A 24,241-nucleotide genomic window follows, 5' to 3' on the forward strand; every position below is an offset into this window, starting at 1 on the left:
ATCTCTATTAATTATGTCTGTTTAGACAAGTCCAAATTGAACGCTGGCCAGGGTGACCAATTTTAACTAAGCCACTGTTTTAGTTTCACATTTCATACAAAGTGAAATGGTAAATGATATAAATTTTGTGTGTTAAGACAGGATTAGGCCTAGGGCTAGTAAAATGGGCATGTGTTTTTCTTCTTGTTTTCTATATTAAAGTAAGCCTTTTAATCACAGAATTACTGAATGTACAGCATATACATACAAAATTAGATAATGTCAGTACATTAACACAACATTTACATGTAAATATATCATAATCTGTTTAAGTAACATTAAAATATAATTACAATATCTAATGGCTGGTAAATTATGAACATGAGATAGCTTGGAAGTAACAGACATAACGCATAAATAAAAACTTAACTAAAACTTTGTTACACCTGCAGTCAATTTTTACAAAATCACTTAAAAACCAAATAGCATAAATGAATAACAATTTTAACTATTCCTTTGCCTGCAACTTATTCCAGTACATGTTTCTCAATTACAGATTCATACTGTACTTCAATAAATATTAAACTAAAGTATAATTGTGTTAAATAACAGAATATGCACAGTACTGGTGGTTATTCAGAGTCCACTTTCCTTTATCAAGTGCACTACAACAAAGTCAAGCTTCAACACAGTCAAGCTTTAACACTATTTTTGTATCTAGTTTGCACTCGTACTTTCTGAACAATGAAAGATCATACATTGACAACACACACGGTAAATCACTGAAATTTCTGTTGCAGCTTTTGCTGTTTCCAGCGTTCAACTCCTAATATCCTTCCCGTCCTTTGAATTCAACAATGACCATCCATGAAACCATTGGTAAATTTAAATTTCATCAACTGTATCCTCTTACTAATATAGCCTCATAGCTAAATCAGCAAAATGTGGTATGGATACATGCGTTCAGTATGCACAGAAAATTTAAAACATTCTGATACAGAAAATCTTAATCATGTGGTGCTGACAATAAACACAATAAAGCAAATGCAGATTATTACATATTTAAACTTCTTAATGTGCTTGAATGTTATCCACACTTGAATGTTTGTCACCTATTTTAAACATAATGACAAGTTATATAAATAACATCAACTGTCACTTCATGATTCTCACACATGAAAATGGCATGTCATTTAGGAATATAATTTTACCAAACATGTAAGTTAAATGAAATACAAATCTTTGCACTGTGTAGTGTAAGTTAGTCATGTTCTCAAACACACTTGTTTCATATAGAAGTAACTGTTATATTGCATTCAACAAGTATTCTTAAGATCTGTTAATCCAGCTCATGAAAGGATCATACTGTAATATTGATTTCAATATCAATCAACAGTTACATCATAACAATTACTTCTTTCAAAGAATAAAAACAAGTGGTAACATTTTGGAAGAAGTGATCACAATGGAAGGAAAAGCCCAGAGTTACAACAGGCTGAACAATTACAAAATTGTACTTCACATATAAGGCAATATTTTAATTTTCTATAACTTGGGTAGACAAGCTGTTCATAAGACATCATATAGCAGCTGTGGTACCCACTGTACCAGTGAAGATGCCTCACTAAATGAATATATCATAACATATTTTTAGTTCAGAACTTCAATTCTGCCAGCCACTTTCTCCCCCATTTCCTGCGCAAAATCTTTGATAAAGTCCTATGAGGTACATAAAATGGGATTTATGTTTCAAAGGTTATAATCTTTAAAATTTCCTTCCCAGAATTCACAAGGAACACCAATTTGTTAATTCCAATAGCAGAGATATAAAGTACATCTTCTATTTTCTTAAGATGGCTCCCAAGATTTATATTCAATGAACACTTTTATAAATCACAAACAATTATTCTTGAAGAAGCAAGCAATAGGAACATTAAAATAATGAGTAGGCCTATACATATGTTATGCTGACCATGTTATCATAGCAGTTGTCCAGTTTCACTATTATTACTTAAAGATGTATCCATAGAGCAATGTTCAACAAACATATAAATGTTAAAACACCAAGGTTCTTTCTGAAAGTTACAAATTTACAGGTAATGCTAATAACACTGTGTGCACACAAAAACAATTTGAATACACTAACTCTATACAATATCGATCAGTACACATAGTTTAATATATGTACTTTGAAACAATGAATAGTATGGTGGTAAGAAATAAGCAATAAACATATTGTTTTCTTCTAAGAAACCATGGAAGTCATGAACATGTTCATTTCTTTTAATAACAGTAATAATAATATTTATTATTATTATTATTATCCCATCTATTCACCACTTTATGGGGTATGTACTTCCATGTACCAGAGACAGACCTTGTCCCTAAGGTACATAATAATAATGGTGGAAGTGATGATGATGGTATAATAATTCTAAAAGTGGTGAGCATGTACATGACACAATGTTATAACTGGAGATATGATAAAATTCAATTTACTTACAGCAGCCATAAAATATATAACAATAAACCTATACTGCAAGTGAATTATGATGGAGACACTAATTCACTTAAAAATTATCACTGTGGAAGTAAAACTCTCTGACTTCTGCCATCCCAGTACTCTAAAACTGTATTTGGTTGGTAAAAAACCTGTGTCTTAATCTTGTATATCAAAATGTTACTATAAATATGGTATTTAATATTCCCGGTAACATTTATGTTCTATTTCATACATCCAAACATGTTATCCATTGGTAAATTAGCCAAACATAGCCATACAAGATTCCCACAACCCATAATAGTGCAATAATTTCAACCAAATTGTATGGGGTTTCATTACAGACATATAAATACTATGCACAGCCCAACAACAAGTTGATAATTATTTCTGTGCCATTTCTAAATTCTACAGCCTACTGAATATGGAATCAAATTTAAAAGCACAACATTCATGATATAAATATTGTATACAAGTACAAAATACAAAATATTTAATAATATATAACATTTAGGTTTAAGACATGGTACTTTGAATTCAAAAGTTTCAAATGTTCTGTTCCCATGATTATGTATAATGGCTTCTACAGCAATGAGTCATAATTTTTGGAAAAGAGATTGCTCCAGGTTGAAAATTATTTTGATAATAAAATCACAATGTCATCATTTCAAGTTACAGAATTCACTGCCAACATTTTTTTATAATGTTCTCCTTCAAAAATTTACTTCTGCAACAATAAAGAGAAAGTTTATATTAATTTTACAACTTAAATCAGATTTGTTATCAGTGCAAAGTGCCATAAAAATTATCACATTTCGTGATTTACCAAACTCCAGCAGTACATCAATTACATAACACCTTTTTTTTATCAACATTACTGCAAAGATAACACTCCTCAGACTTCTTCCCCAGCTACTTTAATTTTGTAACCTGTCAATACCACACAGACATGTACAAATAAAATTTTGTGTTAGAGTTGTTCCAGTGGACAAGAACACGCTTCTTTTATGTGCAGCTTCAATTTCTGCAAACTATGTATTAATAATACTTTATCAAATTACTGAACTGGTTGTGCAATTTTAAACCCATCACATGCCAACAATCATTTTCAGTAGTCTTTGTATGTCTAGCAAGCTGGGAACATTTACAAAAACATTAGAGTAATATTAATATTCATACTAATACAGTTTTCTAAAATTAATTCATACATCAAGATGATGTATGGTATTTCACATTTTACTTGTCCATCAGTTGGGCTCTTGCTTATGATTTCCATTACTGTAGTTCAGGAAATGGCTGAACAGAACAGTAAGTCATAAAATGCTAGCTTCTACAAGCTGATGAAAATAATTCTGTAACACATGGAGTCTGGTAGAATAAACCAATGGGCCCCAATGATGGAAGCAGCAAGTACCTCTGAAACGTTAATAAACTCTACGACACCATGGCATACAACCCAGAAGAAAGCCATCTTTATTTTAAAACACTTGCTTCACAAATGACAGTAGGCATTACTGAAGTTTTTAGTACCTTTCAAGTACTCAGTTATAATATCATTGTTTCAGAATATTCTTAATCTCAGAGTACCTAATAACCAACTCCTAAATATCAATCTAGACAAGCATATAAGCCTTAGAACTTGAAGCATTTGTTCCTGCAGGCCAAGGTATCATGAACTGCACATATTTGTTCTTCAATAAATGTGACGAAGCAGAGATTATTGTATCAAAAAAGTACATTATTTTTTTAATGTACTTACATATTATATATTAACTAGATAATGTTTATGCTTGGTTAATTATTAAATAAAACAATATAAAGCAAACTTACTTGTAAATTACTACTTGAATTAAAAAGTAAATTATCCACTAGTACTAAGAGTGTCCTGTCTCATAATCAGGAAGGCAAGGTTATGGAAATCTGAATTTTCATATTTTCATGCTATTCTAGATATGATAAAATGTAGAAGTCATGACCCCATACTTATCCTCCACACATCCACTTACTGTACCATTTAACTAACAAGAAACCTCTCCTTTCTTCTCAATAATATAACTTATTACAAAATTCATTATCAGAGCCAGTGAAAACTGCAGAAGGCAACCATCTGATGACAATAATAACTGATTTGCAAGTATATCTATATACAATTTTTAAATAGACCTTTTAGAGTTTTTACTGTAATACATTTTTAATAAGAGTCTTGGGAGTAAGCCAAGCACTTTCCAATACCAGAATAAAAACAAACTCACTAATGAAATCAAATGACCTCTTAAATAGCAATAATGGTGACACTAACTTGTGTCCATAAATTTTAGTTACAGTAATCAAGAGATGTGACCTTTCAACACTGGCATAACAGGCATTAATAATTGTCACTCACTGATCACTGCAAAGTATTTAACATTGCAGTCTGAAATACACTGTTACACAAAGGAATATATTTTATAAATACAACAATTCATTATCATTTCATTCTACACTGAATACATAAAAACATACTGAATCGATGATTTCAAAAACAACATAAGTCAAGAATCACAAACTCTTCAGGAGACAAAAAAAAGTGATCAGAACTTCTAATTGCATTGATAAGAAGTACCCATATTCAGAAAGTGCAGGGAGTGTTTCACTGAATGTTTAAGCTCCATAAAAACCCTTTTCAAACCAGGCTTATTGCATATACTGTTATTATTAATTACTATTAGAAAAAAATTGTGCATTTGTATTTTATATTTTAGTTATACATAACTTCTGCAATACACACCTAATTTACATAAGGAATAATGTATAGCATATTATTATAGTAACTCATTAAGCAATGCAAAAAAGGCACATAAAGAAATAATAAGGCTATGTGCAAAATAAATTAAATTCAACTTTAAAATGGGTATAACAAATCTAACATAAGAAGTATGTAAGAAAAAAACAGGGAAAGAAAATCATCCACAATTTTATAAATTTAGTTTTGCATCTCTGTATTAAGCCAATTTCTTGGGTCAGCCACTCTAATAAGAATCCTAAGCTATGAAATCAGTAGAAACGTGGCTTACTCTTTCAGCTTCTTTATGTATTCCTGCTTTATAATGTTAATTAAGAACCATCCTCTGACAACACATTTGATCTACAAACAGAGGTAAGCTGACCTCTAGGCAGCCCTACCAGGCTTACACTGGTCAAAAAATTTTCTTTTTTACAATGTTCATTTTCACAGCAAACTTTAAAATAAAATACTTTAATTTATTTGTTCTGCCTGTCACAGCTGCCAATTCACAGAAAGAACACAAACAGCATTAGTCAATGACTTTTGTTGTTTCTCTTTCAAATCCTGAATACCTGAATTTAAAAATTTAAGAGGCTGACAGAATTCTCTTGATTTCTGCAATGTGTAATTACTTTCATAGAACACATTCAATAAAGTAATTTGATTTTGAAAAAAGTCACTTACATTGTTTCTGCAATCATCAATTCAATTTTGAAACAAAACTACAATCTGAAATATCCACAAAATTTTAAACTAACATAAACACTTAACAGAACAAGTTTTCCAATGTAAGGTTAACTCAATGTAACCACTAGCTCTTCAAGCAACTATGTTAAATATCAGTCTGCTTAGGTATTAATACTATTTATGAGGTACATTCCCTGTTTTATTTGGAATTTTAAAAGCAATTTTGTAGTATTCTACACAGTATACAGTAACTATAACTGTTAAAAATGAGAAGACCACAATTTTCTTGATATTTTTACTCAGAAATAAAGTAATTTATTGATTTCACCTAAGATATTTAATTATAACTCCATACCAAAAAATAATGTTTACAGAACAAAAACTGATTCAGACTTACATATATTTACAGTACCAATGGTTAAGTGTATATATTTAACTACAAACTGATACTTCCTGCCACAACAGGCCTATGTGTGTGTATGATTTTAGAATTCCATAATTGTGTTGTATCAGATGAACACTATGCTTCTGTACATATGATGCTGCTGCTATATTTCTTTCCATAAATTCTGTATGACAATAAATACAAGTCTGTTTAAACATATACCTAAATAATAATAGCCATTATAAAGACTGTAGCATAAATGCAGATAAAAACATTAGGATCTTGAATGTAATCCACAACAATATCAATTTTTGAGAATGTATGAACATCAGATTTATCAAAAAGTGAAAATATGTGATCCTTTTCAAGTGAAAAGCAATGTTAAAGCTTTATATAACCAATTTTGTGAACTTTCATTGTGTAAGACAGCTGACTGAATCAACTACACAAATTTGTCCCTTTAAAAATAATGACTAATCATGTTACTACATATAGTAAAATTCAAATGAAACAAGTTAGGTATATTCAAGACATGAATATGTGTAAATGTATGCAAGTAATCAGATTCAGGATTTAAGCCTTTTAGACATATCCATTAACTGGCAATTACACAAGCAACTGGATCTTAATACACAATCACAGCAAAGGGACTTCTCTTTCTTTAGAAGAAAACCTGCATGTACTGAATGTAAATTACAATTAAAAATCTTCTCATATATAAGTAATGTATAAATACATTAAATATAAACATAATAGTTTATTTAAACAATTTAATCTTTAAACTATACATCTTTTAAATGGTATATTGATAAACTTGTAGGATATCACAGGATGCTGTTTCTTCCTTGAGCAATGACTGGCACTGTCAAAGAAACTTTGATTTTAATTTCTTTCGCTTTTTTTCTAGTTGTACAAATTGGTTTGATTCACTTGACAGAGCTTGAAATCTGCTAATAGATGTTGTAAGACTTCTCAGTGAGACTTTGCCATTTTTTCTGCCTGAATCTGTATTTTTCCTCTTTTGCAGTGTCTTAATAGGTAACAAATGTGGGAACCATCCCTTACCCTGTTTCTCAGATTTTGTACTATACTTGACTTTACTGCCACTGCCAATACACTTAGAGTTAGGTACGGGAGCTCTAGTGACAGGTGTTACTGGTTTAACATTACTATTTTGTGGCAATGGCTTCTTCCTTGTATGTTTTCCCCTTATCTTTGGAGAGTTTTGATATGATGAATCTAAGGATACATTCTGATTTGAGTCCCAGAGAATATCCACTTTCTGGCTCAAAATAGGAGATTCAGCATTATCAACCAAGTTCAATGACTTCATATTTACATCATACTTGTTACTGAACTTTTTTTCCTTACTTACCTTAGTCACGCAAATGTCTTTACGTTTTGCCTTGTTTTTTAAAACTTCACTTTTAAATGAAACTTCTGAAAGAGGCAAACTCCTACAGGTATTTTCAGTTTTAAAAGAAGACATTTTTAAACGCTTTGGACCTTGTTTAACAACAGTTTGATCTGATATAATCTTCTGTTCATCCTTTGCACATCCAGTTTTATTAACTGATGAACAGGACTTAGCATTCATGTTTCTAATACCAACTTGGTTGGACCCTTTCTTTCCTCTACATTCTGATATACCCTTGGCTGAACGCACTTCTGAAAAGGTACGTTCCTCTTGACTTCCTCCTTCAGATAGCCTTGTTATACTTGACCTTCGAAACTTGGAAATACGAATGTTTGAAGGTGAGGAAACTTGAATTCCTTTCTTTGCCACTGCCACACTTCCTAGAGCTGTGATTCCCTCCATCCTTCCTGTGTTGATGCTACCTTTCACCATTTTGGAACCACCTCCCAAGGAACTTATGGTTGCACACTTGCTCTGAACAACCAGGACTTGTTTTAACACCCCACTGCTAGAACTCTGAGCACTTTTTAATTTCTTAGGTGTTCCTGAATAACTCTGTGAAGAGCAAGGTCCAATGTTCTCTTTAGGTTCAGTAAAAGCTTTGGTAACTTTTACACAGGAAGATGACTGTGAACATGAACCAGTCTGAAAACTGGACATGTTCTCCTTTCGTTCAGAATCTTCACCAACATTTTCAATAGTACCATTCACAGATTTTAGATCTGCATGACACAGAACACCAATGTGTGAACTGCTGGAAACCTTGATAGGACCAGTCTTAGACTCAGAAGACTTGGTAACAATAGGAGCAAGACGTCGGGTCCGCACACAGTTTGTATCAGGTTTGTTGGTTGTTAGACGACTCTTACTGCTTGAAGGATGCATGAAGCGTGGAGGCACCCCAATAGACATTCCAGCCATACCACCAACCTGACAAAGATGAACCCAATGGGTTGTGTCTCCTGTCAGTATGCAATTCTGGGGATTGATTTCAAATTAAATAACATTTCTGTCAATTGTGGAAACAAGAAAATTATGAATAAATTACAATGAATATTATGGACAGAAAATGTAAAATTTAAAGGAAGCATCAACTACCAAACAACGGAAATACTTTCTGTTATATGTTACATATATACATTAATTATTTATGGTGAAATGGATGTATTTTTGTAAATAAAGTAATGCTAAGAATTTCACTCATGCAAGCACTGATTACTACAAAGCATACATTTTCCTTAAATGTCATGTTCTTTACTTTAGGAGGAGGGAGTAGAAGAGTAGGGGCATGTCAAAGGGTTAATTTAGATTTATAAAAGCAGAGGCAATATTAACCACCTCACAGTTTTTTCCCTCAAAAACATACAAACAAGAAAACTACATAAAACCACAAAAATCACACCTGCTGTTAATGGATCCATTTATACAGGACTCACAATTCAATTATACCTATTTCTACATTACCATTCAGTAAGAAAAATTAATAGTGTTCTGCATAAAATAAGTGGCCAGGCACTCTCACCCAAACAAAAGTTATTATTATTATTATACGATTACATCACTCAGACGCATAAGGATGCTAAGCTCAATATACTGTACACCTGTCTATACTCCAAATATGAAACACATTATGGAGCTTTCAAGTATGTGCGAGTACCATTTCAATTTGAGAAACTGATTTACAAAATGGTATGACTAAGATAATACAATTCTTGAAAAGATATACAGTGAGTTCTTTTAACAGCACAGCCATAAAGCATACTTTACAGGTCAGCTGCCCTTGATGGACTAGTGGTTAGTGTGCTCGCCACTAGACCCAAGGTTCGCGGGTTCGATGGACTTTAAAGGGTGATAAAAATCCGTAGCACAACTTCCTTCGGAAGGTAAGTGAAGACAGCGTTCCCATGTCGTACATTTGCCGCTTGTAAAAGAATCTTATGATGAACTGGGACAGCTCAGTCAGTATAGTGACTAGCTACGGGCTGGACGGCCTGGGTTCGATCCCCGATGGGGGCAGAGGATTTTTCCTCTAGCCTCTGCGTCCAGACCGGCTCTGGGGCCCACCCAGCCTTCTCTACAATGGGTACCGGGGGTCCTTTCCCGGGGGTAAAGCCGGCCGGAGCGTGATGCCAACCACTCACCCCCATCTAGTGCCGAGGTTTGACACCTGCTCCCATTGGCTAGGGGCAGGCTACTCCATCAACGGTCTGGCTCCTATAAACCTAGCCTCACACACCCAACTGGCACATTTATCACCCTGATGACGGAGGCAGTATGACCTCTGAAACGTTGGTAAACATCGAGCAGACTACACAGTGCAACAACCCAGAAGATAGAAATCATCATACTCACTGCTGTGAAAACCTCAAATCTTACAACCTTTCAGGCACCTGTGTCTGGGCATGGCCTTTCCACTATTCACAATCCCTACACTGGTCACAATTTCTCCTGTCAGCTGTGACAAACAACTCTCAACTACAACTCCTGTTCAAAATGTCTGAAATGAAGACATGGTGAAATACCTGTATTTACACTTCTTGGTTAGATAAGTGACAGATGCTAAATCACAGTTATGCTGAGTACAACCTAGCAGAGCCTCCCTATTCTGATACACAAAATTGTAAAGCCATGATATAGATGGTATGCAACATTAATTTTACATAAATATCGCATAAAAATTGGGAAAAAATGTGACGAGTTTACAATGAAGAGTCAGCAGTTATGATAAGACGAAGAGTGAATATTCACATTTCACTCAGTGTTGTACAAGATTTCCTTTGCGTAGAACAATGATAATTTTATACTAGAGCATTAGGAGTCTTTACATCAAGTAAGATTTCAGGTTCTCATGGTTACAAGTATGATGATGACAAATCTTCTGGGATATTGCACTATGCAGTCTTGTACAAGCCGATTGGCACTTCAGAGGTGCTTACTGGCTCCATCATCAGGATGAAGACGGAGAGTAAGCACTTGAGAAATGTCAGTCAACTTATACAGACAACACAGAGCAATATCCCAGAAGTCTGTTATCTTCATCTTTATATAAATATTATATGAAGTGTAACTCCATTAGGAAGAGTCAAAGGAAATTCAGAAGGACGTTTTCTGGGTCTGAGATACCCACAGAAGAAACACTATTCAGAATCTTGTCAAGACAGTAAGAAGAGCTGGTGCATTAACAAACAGAAAATAAAAACATAAATTTCAAAAAGATAAAAGAAAATTGGAGCTCAGCTTGAGTATTCATGTTGTCTCTTGCGTGTTGTACAAGAAACGGTAGTATCAAAATCGACAGCAAGAATGACTATGAAAGTACTAAAACTACGGCCCCACAAAACAACAGTTGTGCACTCACGGATTGCATCCATGACATCCAGAAACCAGACTTAATTTCTGTAACTGGTATTTGGAGTCAGTGAGGATACTTTAAAACTAAAGCCTATCAAACCAATCAACACATGGAAGAACTCAGAAAATAATTCATTCTTAAGTATCCTACATTTATTTTATTTTTATTTGTAGTATTCTGTCTGACGACAGGTCCATATATTATGAACAGGATCCTTCCAACCTCTTCAGGTTGTCAGGGACCTGCTCATACATATATACATTCTTGGCAGAGATGATCAGAAGTGGTTTGCCATTGCCTTCTTCTGTGTGTGAGTGGAGTAATTGTTGGGATGCCACGGAGAAACCGGGGAAGCCCCCGGAGGAAAATTCCGTGTTGCCTAGACCACGGCCTTGCCCAACACAAGTTATAAATTTGAGCACCACCGGGAATTGAACCCGGGACCCCAGGCTTACAAGGCTAGTGTTCTGACCGCTAGACCACCGTCCTACATATCCAAACAAAATTACATGTGAGCCACATTCTGTTTGGAATGTGTGGGGAATGTATCTGAGCCAATAAAGAACATTTTAAGCATATCCTGTAATATAGGTAAGTAAACTTCACTCTACAATGTTACTGCAGCCTCACTATCATGGCAGCTGAACTGCTAACACAGCTATCATTAGTGTTTGAATATAGTGTAATAATCATGTCTCAGCTTAGGAGCCATAAAAATCTGCCTGTAAAGCTACAACTTAGTAAGGCTCATATCAGATTTCAGAGTTTTAAAGACTTTTGGTCTTTAATCACTGAACTACCATCAAAGATATTCCTGTCCTGAGTTTAGGAAGTCATGCCAGCCTGTATCACTAATAATGAAGAACAGCCAGTGAACAAGATGAAAATAAAAATTATGAACTAAATAAGAACTGAAATCTATATAGCATACCTCCATTTTCTTCATGTAAAAAAAGACTCTTACATCACCCAAAAGCACAAAAAATGACCATGAATAGACAGCTTTCTCCTAGACTATAAACAATAAAATGAGATAACAATAAAGCACCTTCACCATATACATATTTGAAAGAGTTCTAAACAACTGGGTACATTATGCTGAAAAGAACTTAAATATATTTACAAACAACATATATTCAGAGCAATTTTCGGAATTAAATAGTAACTTTCTAATGGCATATCACATTCATGGAATGCTTATTAGAACTGGAACTGTAAAAATATAAACAATGGCAAATTTACAAAACAGCATTTTCATGACCAAAGATTTACTAATGTCATTATCTAAACAACGGGATGATTTCATCTTCAAACCATAAAACCATATTCATTATGGTAAACCTGATGAATTGAACAACCAGTACAAAAGTTTAAAATGCTTTGAACCCAGTGTTGTGTAAATGAAACCAAATTCTGTTAAGTGTCACATTTAAAGGAAAAGTATTAACTCAAAACAAAATCAAACTACGTAGGGCAGTCAAAAAGTTCCCGGAATTGTGGTATAGCACTGTAATGGTAGGACATATGGCAACTCTTAGCTAATCACCTTCAAAGTAGGACCCTTGCGCACACGCACACACTTGCTCCATCAATCCTGCCATTGTTGGAAGCACCGGCGGAAGGCTTCGTTTGGAATCTTCCGGAGTTTGCATTCGACACCTCGCTTATTGTGCAGCAATTCCTTGCCAAGAAAAGCATTCCCGTCATCACCCAACCACCATACTCTCCGGATCTCACTCCGAATGACTTCTGGCTGTTCCCTACTCTGAAAATGGGCCTCAAGGGGGCGCATTTCGCAACCATGGAGGACATCAAATCTAATTCGACGGCCGAACTCCGGAATATTCCAAACGAAGCCTTCCGCCGGTGCTTCCAACAATGGCAGGATCGATGGAGCAAGTGTGTGTGTGTGCGCAAGGGTCCTACTTTGAAGGTGATTAGGTAAGAGTTGCCATATGTCCTACCATTACAGTGCTATACCACAATTCTGGGAACTTTTTGACTGCCTCTCGTAAATACTGACACCAAGTGGAAAATAAGATGAATGTATAGTCTTACATCAAACCATGTAATAACAGTTTCAGTACCACAAAACAAATACACATAAATTAACATGTCAAATAATATGGGTATTATATGAAAACATCTAATTTATTGTGCTTCAACTTTTCAATTAAAATAAATTTCATAGTGACACTACCATCAGTCACATCACACTAGTTGTTCCACCCAGATGCCTTTCAAACCACTAATTAAATTAGGAACACAAAATGTATTTTTAAAAAATCTGCAGGATTTTTAACTCAACCTACAAAATAATCAAGTATTTTCTGTTTCTGCTCTGCCATTCATATCATCAACAATAAAGAAATATGAATGTCCTACCTGTGCATTACATGTCTGATGTTTCACTTGCCTTTGGACTTGCATCTTGTGAACATAGTTCTGCTCTGGTAAATAATTAATTCTCAACCAATCACGGATCCCTGACAATGTGCGGAACTCTGAATGTTGAATCCGACTCCAAGGGTTTGAGCCTGTCAAATCTAAGATTGAAATTCCCAAAGCACGACCAACCTACAATCAGCAGCATACATACAAACAAAATACATAATTATACACTGATATAACATAAAAACTCTCCATCCTCTGCACGTTACATACAAATCATTCATTTGTTTTAGTAAAATCAACTAAAATTCTAAAATAAATTTAGCAATTCTGTGTTAACAAACTTCTGGTAAGGAAGGACTAAAGTTCCAACAGAGGATTAGGGCCAGATTACAAGCTGCTAAATTAGATGGGTCTCAACATTTGACAATAAACTTAACCTTTCATGTTCTTTGATAGACTCAGTCTAATATCAGTCAGTTATATTCCATTTCAGTGTTAGGCTGAGTAGACAAAATCAATGTGTCATGCATTCACATACATGGGTATAAAGTGAGTCATCTACAGATCACATTTAAAAGAAAATCAAATAAACTCTGCATCATTCACATAAATGGACCTCAAAGCTGAGATGAATTTGAAATCTGAACAAAAGAAACTCACTGTTGGGCCACAGGAGCCCAGATTCAGTAAGAAAGGGTAAATGTATTAACTTCAAATTTCAAGATAAGCCAAGTTAATTTTTTTTCTCCCCCCAAACACAGCAGTTGCAATCGTTAGGGTGAATGTATATGGAGAGACCTTCTTGGATTAGCCAGGAGGTAATGAGTTGGAAATGAAGGATGTGACTGGAGAAACAGAAGAGCAGGGTCCTGCCCAGTCAGGAGGGAGCACATGGTTGAGGAAAAGAGGCAATAAAAAGTTTTTAGGGACCACGTGGAAAGGGGTTGATGAAAGAAATTTTAGTGATCATGTGACTTGGAAAAAAGGTGTCAATTTTGGTGACGAAGTACTTTTGATGGAGGTGATGGAAAGAGTTGTTTGCACTTATATGATTCAGAGAAGTGACTTTTATTTTAATAGTACACAGGATAGGAAAGAAACAAGGTGACAAAAGAGAAGTTGAAAGCCAGAAAGACATGAACGGAAGTTGAAAGGAAGAGGGTGAAGGAGGAGAAAAGGAGAAGAAACGGTGTCAGCAAACACAGGATTAGGAAACGGTGATGTGCTGTGTCATTCTTTTACCTTCAAAATTGTAGGAATAATTTTAATCAAACTTAATATTGGAAGTCCTTGTTCATAAGCCTCACCTGCTTCAAAGTATTTATAAGACATCAAACGTTAGCATCCACAAATTGAAAATCAAGAGACAATGGCACAGTGAACATGCTAGAATTTTTATGCTATGGATACTTCATACCGATTATATTATGATACAGTTCTTCCTGAATGGTTCTTTCCTAATTAAAAATGACTAGGTACACATTTTCCTAGTTCCTTTACCTCTTCAAATACTTGTGGTGTATACTTTGGTGGCACCATTAATGTTGCAGCAGGAGAATTCTTGCTTTCCTTCACACAGGGTGGCAAGATATTGACCAATCTTCCTGTGTTGTAATTACATTCCAGAGTGTAGCTACGAACAAGTCCTGTTGTTTTCAATACTGCTACGCGACCTGATCCTTCTCGGCTCATCCCATCACGCCTGTCTCTGTATATAATTCATGTGTTCCTTATATACGTCAAAATACATTAATAAAAATCTCTTCCAAAACTTAACTTGGCACCAGAAACAATAAAAAGATTTTATCAACCAAAATGTGTATCACAAATGTAACCGATGAACTCACTCAACAGTAATGACATGACAATGTCTTTAAAGTACTGCAGGACCCTGAAAACATGATCAGTCAGTAGCCGAGTCAAAGAGTATAATGATAAAAACTGGAGTCTTATCAGTAATAAAACTTTGTTAAAATTACATTTATTTTAGCAGATATATGTCCTAAGTTATAAAGTTTGAAAGTATAAAAGGACTTTATAAATAATAAAGTGAAGTGAAATTCAGTTGCACATTATACAGCAAACACTGGTATTTAATTGTCAGAAAGTTAAATAATTTTAATTCAATGTTAATACTTAAATGGACAAATAACTTCAATTAAGATTCCACATAATCACCTCAGATACATAATCCTCTCAGTAAAATTACATGCTGTGAAGTGGAAATTCTGAGAATTCAGCGACATGATCTTGGGCAACAACATGCATTCTATGCTGTCCTCCACATCTTCAAAGTAATTGCCATACATAAAAATTCCTGAAAATAATAAAACAAAATATAATAATAATGCTTCACTCACTTAAAAATCAAACTCTTGGTTCAAAATACAAAGAATCAAAACTTAAAAGTTATTAACAATTTTGAAAGCACACACTAACCCCTCATAAAGCTTATACATGAGAGGATGCAATGTGTTATTCCCCACAACAATGTTAATAATGGTAGCAACAAAATAAAACAAAAAATAATCAAATAGTATTCGTGTTAATGAGCATTCTACAACCACCCATAATGGTTCATAACAAAAATTCTATAACTCTGAAAGTGAATCCACTCCACAGAATACTTCACCAATTTACACAAGTTCAATCTCAATTATTCTCACACAGACATGTTTACACATACGAAGTTAGAAGACAAAATTAAAAACCAGACAATAAGAATGACTTTAGACATTAAACCATTGACAAAAAAAAAATTCAAATGTAAAACTGTTCAAACATGACCATACAGGATGGAAAATTAAAGATAACGTAAGGAAGTTTGGTAGGCAAGACAACATGGAAGAAGACCTAGTGAGAAATCAAGACAAATCCAGGAAAGAAATATTCAGAATATATTCAGAAGACGAGGAACAGGACTGAACATAACCAAATCCAACCCGAAGATCAGAAAAGAGGAAAAGCTCTTTGTAAAACCTCCATATAAGTACACAGAAAAGCATTAGTAACCAAGTAAAAAAAATAGTGAAACATTAAACAACTAATAAACTGCATGTCAAGAATGATAAGAAAATTTAACTTACACGATCTTTCTAATAAGATGCTCTACTTTTAATTGCAACCATCACTGTATTTTATGTCTCCGAGATCAATACTCCTGAGAGATTGATAATCACGTAAAACCATTTTCAATATGTTCATCATTAGCATCCAAGATCATCTGCAGCCATTAGAAATTCTGCACAACTGCAGCCTGAGTTTCTTCATTGTTGCTGATCACTGTTGCCAAAATTTCTTGCTGCAGTTCTTTTATTGTGCACAGATTATCTAAACTATATCTTTCAGAAAATCCCATAAGAAATAATTACACAGGTTCAGATTTGAAGAGTATGGTTGCCAGGATCACCCATATCCAAACCAATCAGGAAAATGATTACATAACATTCTGTCATAAAAATTAATTAATTAAAATTGGAGCATCTTTTTATAAAGACTCTGTAGTAAACATACAAAATCATAAATATTATTGCATAGAGCCCAAAATCCCTAATAGCAATACCAAGGTAACAGTTATAACAACACATATTCAGAAATATTATTCCATAAGACCCAAAATCCTTTGACAGCAAATGATTATCAACCAATGCTTGTTTATTATACAGACAGATAACAAACCCTTTTTTGAAGCATGTCCGTGTAAATCTACATACAGGAACAGGCCACTATCTTCAGGTGTAGTTGTAACTTCCTTGGAATTAACCAGATCTGACAGTCCTTCCTGAGACTTATTATGGTTTGGATCGACTTGCTGGGAGTTGACACTAAGTAAGTCTCCTGCTTCAAGCTTCAGATGTTTGCAGTTCTGTTTACTATTCCTGCCAGCACTGGCTCCTTCAGAGCTCGGTCCTATACTGTGGTCTTCATTGGATACCTTCTCACAAATACTGGTAACACTATCTGATAAACAACCACCAAAATTACCAATACTATTAAAGACTGAATCATCTGTAATTTTTTCATCCATCTGGCATGTATAAAGTGGAATTGAAGACACTTCAACAACTGATGGTATATTTCTAAGCAAAGATTTTTCAGGCAGGGCTTCGGCAAGAACAGAAATGGATCTGTTGCTATATTTGGATACAGCATCATTGTTACCTACAATATTCAGTCTATCCTCATGAACTCTGGAAATCACATCCTTTTTTTCTTCCATCGCCATATTTATACTGTTATGCAGTGATAAATCTGCACTGTTATTAGTGTTTGGTGTAAAGTAATTCAGGTATTCGTTTTGCTTTTCATCTAAGCTAAGACCTGACACTTGGTTTTCTATGTTGGAAATTCTGTTTGTATCAGATAGGTGTTGTAAATCTTCTTTGTTGTTCCTTACAACATCTTGTTTTTCAGAACTCAAAGACTCGAGAGAAGACACAGTAACAGCACCACCATATTTTAGTTCCTCTATTTCACTTACACTTAATAACAAATTACTTTTACAATCCACATTTGGAATCACAGAATCCATTGTACACTCCTCTTCTATTTCTTTACCATGGTGGTAATATCGTATCAGTGAACGTGCAGCATATACTGAAGGATGTAGTTCAAACACTGGATTCAAATACACACGATTCAAATTGACACCTCGTGTATCAGTGCGGTAATGACCCTGGGAGACTCCATCTGGATTTAACATTGGAATTAGTTTGAACACATACATTTTCCTCAGCAGAATAGCCAATGGGTCATCACGTGCTAACAGAAGATTCAATAAGCCATTCAGAACAAAGCTGGATGGTGTTTCACCTGGATGTACTCGTGCACTAACAAACACAACCTGCAGAGGCAAAATAAAGTAAATTATATTAATATAATATTCAATTAGGTATTTGATTCAACAACAGAGATCGTTATGGGACAAAAAATATCAATGACAGATTTAAATGTACTATTTATCCCCTACCAATAACAACCCTTGCATTTCAAACACAGAAGTATGTTCCCTAGCATAAATCATCCAAGGAATGATGAACACTTGTCATTTCTTGTGGAAATACATCTGAAAATCATAAACTGAAACTTGCAGTAATTATAAAAGAAATAAAAAATGGCACCAAAGCAAGCTATGCATTCCTAACCATTATTACAAGCAGAAAGAGCATGGATGGATATGCAGATATTTAAAATTGGTGCCACATGCATTTCATTCCATTAGTTCAGTATGTCCGGAAAGACATAGGATTACTACAGAGAGTAGTCTTGCTGCCAGACGATGCTCCTTCTCATCCAACAGAGAGTATACAGACTTCAGACAATGGCCTCATCAATGTAAAGTTTTTGCCCCCAGTGCCACAGCTATTATATATCCAACAGACCAAGAAGTAACTGAAACAACACTACCAGGCTGGCCTTCCCAAAACTGTTGCTAACCTATATTTTCAACAGTAACATTTTTTGATTTATTTCAAAAATAAATTTTCTTCACAAAATATCATTACAGTGAAACCTCGATGCATCGTTTTCGGCGGGGGTGGGAAATAAAAACGATGAATGCGGGAAAACGATAGATGCGGGAAAGCATTAAAAATTTTAAAAAAAACAATGTTTCTCTTTCAAAGTTACTTCTTTTTACCAAAAAAGTCTTTAATGGACAACTGGTTTGTCGAAACTTTACGTTTTAGACCAAACAGAGCACTTTCCACGTTCAAAATGTTTTCCTCGTCACGTTCACTAATATTAAGCACATAAAAGAACGACTTCACTTTCGCCAACGCAGCGTGTGCTTCGGCAAAACTCGGCAAAGCTTCGGGCTCGCATTCGTCATCTTCCTCTTCCTCACCACTCCAACCCCCTTTGCGGACAATAACAGGAAGAATGGAAATACTATTACTGCCGAACTCAACGAAACGTAGCTGTAGAAGACCCTGAACCGCTGGAAACAAGATGAACCAGAAGAATGAAAAGTGCTGCCAGCCTTTCCTTTGTACTTATAATAAAAGCATTTGTGAAGAAATTCACACTGCACATGCCATCTGGCATCGCTGGAACAAAATATGAGTGCACCCTAATTAAAATCGTAAAATTTCTGACAATGAGCACCGCCATTCACTCCAACTATCACCCCTGCACCGCTGACCCTCATTCCAAAAGAATGTGCTGGTTGGGCGATATAACAGGTTACCGCTACTGCGTATTCCAAAAACATTGTGCGTCTTTCGGTATTAATTTATCTCAAAACCCAGCATTTTAATTTCTCAGAAACGATCATTGCGGGAAAATTGTTGGCCGGGACTAAGATTTTTGAATGATCGATGTGATAAAACGATAGTTCGAGGAACGATAGAAGCGGGAAAATGTAACATTATTTTATATGGGATGTATTCGGGACCGAACAAAACGGACGATGCATCCGGGAAAACGATAGTTCCGGGAACGATGGATAGAGGTTTCACTGTATATCAGAGAATAGTTGGGCAGTTTCACTATGTGTATAAGGCAAGTAGCAAAATAAAGTTACTTAATAGTAAGAACTGTAAAAAATAGATTACCTTCTTTCCATAAAAGCGAAATGGCCTTGGAACATCACTCATTGGAAATAAATGCCTGAGTCTGGTCTCTCTTTCGGAACTCATATTATGGTACGATGATATAGTAATAAGATCTATCAATCGCCCTTCCAAAGAATAACACACACATTCCCGATGATAGTAGACATCATCAAGGCAATTTGGTGCTTGAAATTCACCTATAACATTCATCAGAGTTCGCACATGTGAAGACATAATGCAAAATGTATTGTAACGTGGGTCGGGTTTGCGACCTTGGATTGTCAACCCTGATTTATTCACATCAAATTAAATCAGTTACAGTGGTCTGCACATACAGTCATCTCTCTACAACAACAACACACTCGAGTCTCTGTGCACACACACACACACACATTCTCTCGCACTGTCCTCACTCTAACAGTATATATTCTTGGCAATTTTAACTTGTTACCAACTGTCTCAATGTACCTCTACAGTAATTTAAAACAAAGTATTTAAGCAAGTTGCTAAAATTACCAGGAGAGCTTCTGAAGCGTGCATCAACAGAATTTAACAAATTCTGTAGTTCCACGTATGAATATGGATATGTGAAGGCAAAGAAAGTTGTGGCTCGGATGTTTTCCAGGGTGCGGTACTTGAAACTTAAGATGAACGCATCATCTTCAACCTACAAATAGAGCAAATATCAAAATATTTTTGTTTTGTTTTGAGAAGGGTCATTATCATTACAACATGTATTGAGTATTTTCTTTCTATTTTTACATGCACCCATTCAAACAAAAAACTTTATTACACTAGTACTAGAAGAGTGATAACCCATTGTTACTACATGGAAATTTGACAAATGCTTACATGTTATCAATCATTTGTACCCAATAGCTTATCACAGGCCCGATAATTCAATACATATCACACGAGAATATACAGGTTATCTACCACAGTGAGACACAGCTTAACATGAAACTTAGAATGTTTAAACTCAAATGGGTATTATATCAGTGACATTCTGGGAATAAATACAGTTTCTAGTTTTGCATTATTATTATTATTTAATGTTCTGTCTGACGACAGGTCCATATGAACAGGATCCTTCCATCCTTTTCTCGGACTGGGACCTGTTCATATACGTTCTTGGCAGATGATCCAGAAGTGGTTTGCCATTGCCTTCTTCTGTGTGTGAATGGAGTAATTGTTGGGATGCCACGGAGAAACCGGGGAATCCCCCGGAGGAAAACTCCGTGTTGCCTAGACCACGGCCTTGCCCAACACAAGTTATAAATTCGGGCACCGCCGGGAATCGAACCCGAGACTCCAGGATTACAAGGCCAGCATTCTAACCGCTAGACCACCGTGGCTCAAGTTTTGCATACTCTCTTAAAATTGTGGCTTCTATTATTTTCTTCCTTGAAGGTTTAACCTGAAGTCTTGTTTAATTACATAAATAAATTCAACCATCACCTTCAATCATCTCTCTCCAATAGGTACATACTGTGTAAGAGGGCTTCTCCTTGACACGATCCCAATGGTTGCGACCTGGCACTGTGCGAAATACTGGTGCCATCCCTTGACTGTACATCTTTGACTGACGGTTCAGATTCACAATGTTAAGCTTCACAAGAACAAATGGAGCTCCACCTATAAGTAATGAAATAGTAAATGGTTAAAACAATGCAATTTTTATTTATGTAAGCACATTTTAAAGCAACAAACATATTCTCAGATTACTGGCAGCCATATTATATTATGAGACTCAAACATTACTGTTACCACAGGATATATATCCCTGAACTTTATTCCAGAATATTAATTATTCCAAAATATTATTTTAATATCATCTATACCTTGGTCTCCAAACCTATTCTTCTCATGTATTTTTTTCTCTCATACCTTAATTTCTCATATTTCTGAACTAAGTTCAATCTGTGATATTCACTTTTCATGCATCAAGGTCTAAACTTTAACCTATTGCAGACACACAAACTGATTAAATATTTGTGCACTTGCCATGACCACTTCCATCAGCTCATTTCAAAGTTTTTCTAACAATGCTGATGTCATTACTTTAATAATCCAAAATGAAAATTTGCTCATTGTTGACCCTTTTAAATGGCCTGTGTTCTTGGCTCTGAATATCCATTTAAACTGAATTTCAGTATCAAAGCAGGTACCAGATAATACAAGAAAACATGACCTCTCGTTGTGGTGTAGCACTTATGGACATTATGGATGCCAATGAGTAGACTTCAATTTTGGAATACAATGGCTTAAACAATGAAAGTCAAGTCTCATCTACCTTTGTGAGTATAGTTTACCTTTAATTCCAAAATAAAACCATGTCCTATTACTGTTCTCAAATTCTGTTCCAGCACAATCTGGTTTTGTCCATATGTTAAATTCAAAGTCGGGGATTTCTTCAGCAGGACTGCTTTTGCAAGGGTTCTGATTTGCTGAAAAGAAAAAATGGACAAATAGTTTATTAACTCAGTAAGCCAAAATTTGCCTGAGCAATAGTTAAGAATGCAGTCCATACTACAAAGAAAACAACTATTTACCATTACAAAGATCAACTAATCAATGCTGTTTAAAAAAATAATTCCTCTTTACAGTGAAAATCATACAAAACACATAAATACAAAGTGCAGAGTTACTAATTGTTACAGCAGGTGGGACCAATCAATTCTAATTCTAAAACTTATTCATCCAGTCTAACCAGAATGAAGCACTGATATATAAAAAACAGCTTTCGGACATCAATTGCACCTTGCACATTAATCACATTATGTAAAACATCTTACCATTCTGTTTCCTAGGGACCAACTCAACACGGGCCAAATTGCCTGAATCAAAATTGGAAACGAATGTAAAACTCCCACATTCAATATCCATTGCAGCAATTAAGTTACATGATGTGCCATTGTTGAAATATATATCATCTTACTAGGTCCTCTTCACTCTGCATGAAAATAAAAGTGAACTTAACGTAAACGGCAATACCCAACTTTCCTCTGAAGTAGGTTATTTATAGCTCCAACTACAAACAATACGCGGTATATTCAACACATATTCCGAAATGCTTTGGAATACGTTGTGCTACGAAAATTACAAATCAACAATTCCTAAAAAAAAATGTGAGGAATTCCACCAACACACGTTTACTTTTGATAGCAATTCGCAGCCAACGAAACCAAATTATAGCAATCTTTGGCTACAAGAGCATAACGGGAATACTAGAACGCAACACAGTTATTTCTAAAAACATACAACTAAAACCTACGAAATGCACATAAACAAATTCAACGCCATGTTCCAGAGATTATTGTTTTTAAGTGTACGTCAATAATTAGTCAACAGATGGCTTTGATGATCACATAATTTACGATGGGTCGCACGAATTACCACGAGGTCGATACACCATCACAGTCGATACTTCAATTATTCATGTAGTTTTGTGGGTAGTCACAGGTGTTGTCTGTGTTATAACCTATGCATGTAGCTACCGACAAATTATCACTTACAATCAGTGCCCCCACTATTGACATTGGTAACCAAATATTTCTTCTGGTACAAGCCATTTTAATTATAATAAATGAGCAGTGCGTATAAATCCCAAAACTGAATTGACTTGGTAAATTTATAGGAACTGAGAAATACAAACACGGTTTTGGTTGGAGTGTTTACAAGGAAGAGATCACTCAAAACACCTATAAATAGATCTGAGGACAAGTGTAAAATATATCTTAACATGTTCACTGCCAAGTCACCCAGAACCTTCACCTTGTGCCACAGTGGTCACTGGTGTCTGATCTGTAACGCTTTTCTTCTGTGCTAGTGCCATGGTGATTTACAATGAACACCAACATTAGCTCCTCGTCTGTGACATCATACAGGTTGTTTTTTAGTCACAACAGATGAAAAAATGCAAGTGGACTTCCTTGTTAATAATGCTGCATTAATATTATGTTAAATTCTTTGCCATGATACATACTTTCTCACTAATACAGCAAAGTGGTATTTATTTTGAACATTATCATCACTTTAAATCCAGGTTTAATCCCTAAAGCCCAGTGCTTCAACTATTGATAATTCCACATTTTACCCAAGAGTGTATTTTTGTTTTTATGATTTTCTGATTAGACAGCACTTATTTCCATAAACAACATTAACCAACTGATCCTTGAACTGGACAAGTGTGCATTATTTGATGCATGG

General features: G+C 35.0%; 1 protein-coding gene across 6 annotated transcripts; it reads right to left on the reverse strand.

The window, feature by feature from the left end:
- Positions 1-172: 172 nt before the first annotated feature.
- Positions 173-24,219, reverse strand: LOC110827192 (uncharacterized). 6 transcript variants are annotated; one of them, XM_087358454.1, is made up of 11 exons: positions 23,807-24,219; positions 22,828-22,985; positions 22,345-22,479; positions 21,522-21,667; positions 20,549-20,699; positions 20,033-20,229; positions 17,157-18,321; positions 15,657-15,795; positions 14,979-15,186; positions 13,470-13,661; positions 173-8,710 (listed from the first exon to the last, which is right to left on the reverse strand). In XM_087358454.1, exons 2-11 carry the CDS (start codon positions 22,916-22,918, stop codon positions 7,181-7,183), a joined length of 3,954 nt encoding a protein of 1,317 aa, XP_087214580.1. In that variant the 5' UTR covers positions 22,919-22,985; positions 23,807-24,219; the 3' UTR covers positions 173-7,180. The 6 variants fall into 6 exon arrangements, with proteins under 6 accessions (XP_087214580.1, XP_087214579.1, XP_087214578.1 ...); XM_087358453.1 differs by having other exon boundaries at positions 23,548-24,219; XM_087358452.1 differs by having other exon boundaries at positions 23,294-24,219.
- Between the last annotated feature and the right edge of the window lie 22 nt (positions 24,220-24,241).

The sequence above is a fragment of the Zootermopsis nevadensis genome, unplaced genomic scaffold (assembly GCF_977971745.1).
Source record: "Zootermopsis nevadensis isolate Lab colony 2312 unplaced genomic scaffold, Znev_1.0 Znev_ptg000030l, whole genome shotgun sequence".
NCBI lineage: Eukaryota > Metazoa > Arthropoda > Insecta > Blattodea > Termopsidae > Zootermopsis > Zootermopsis nevadensis.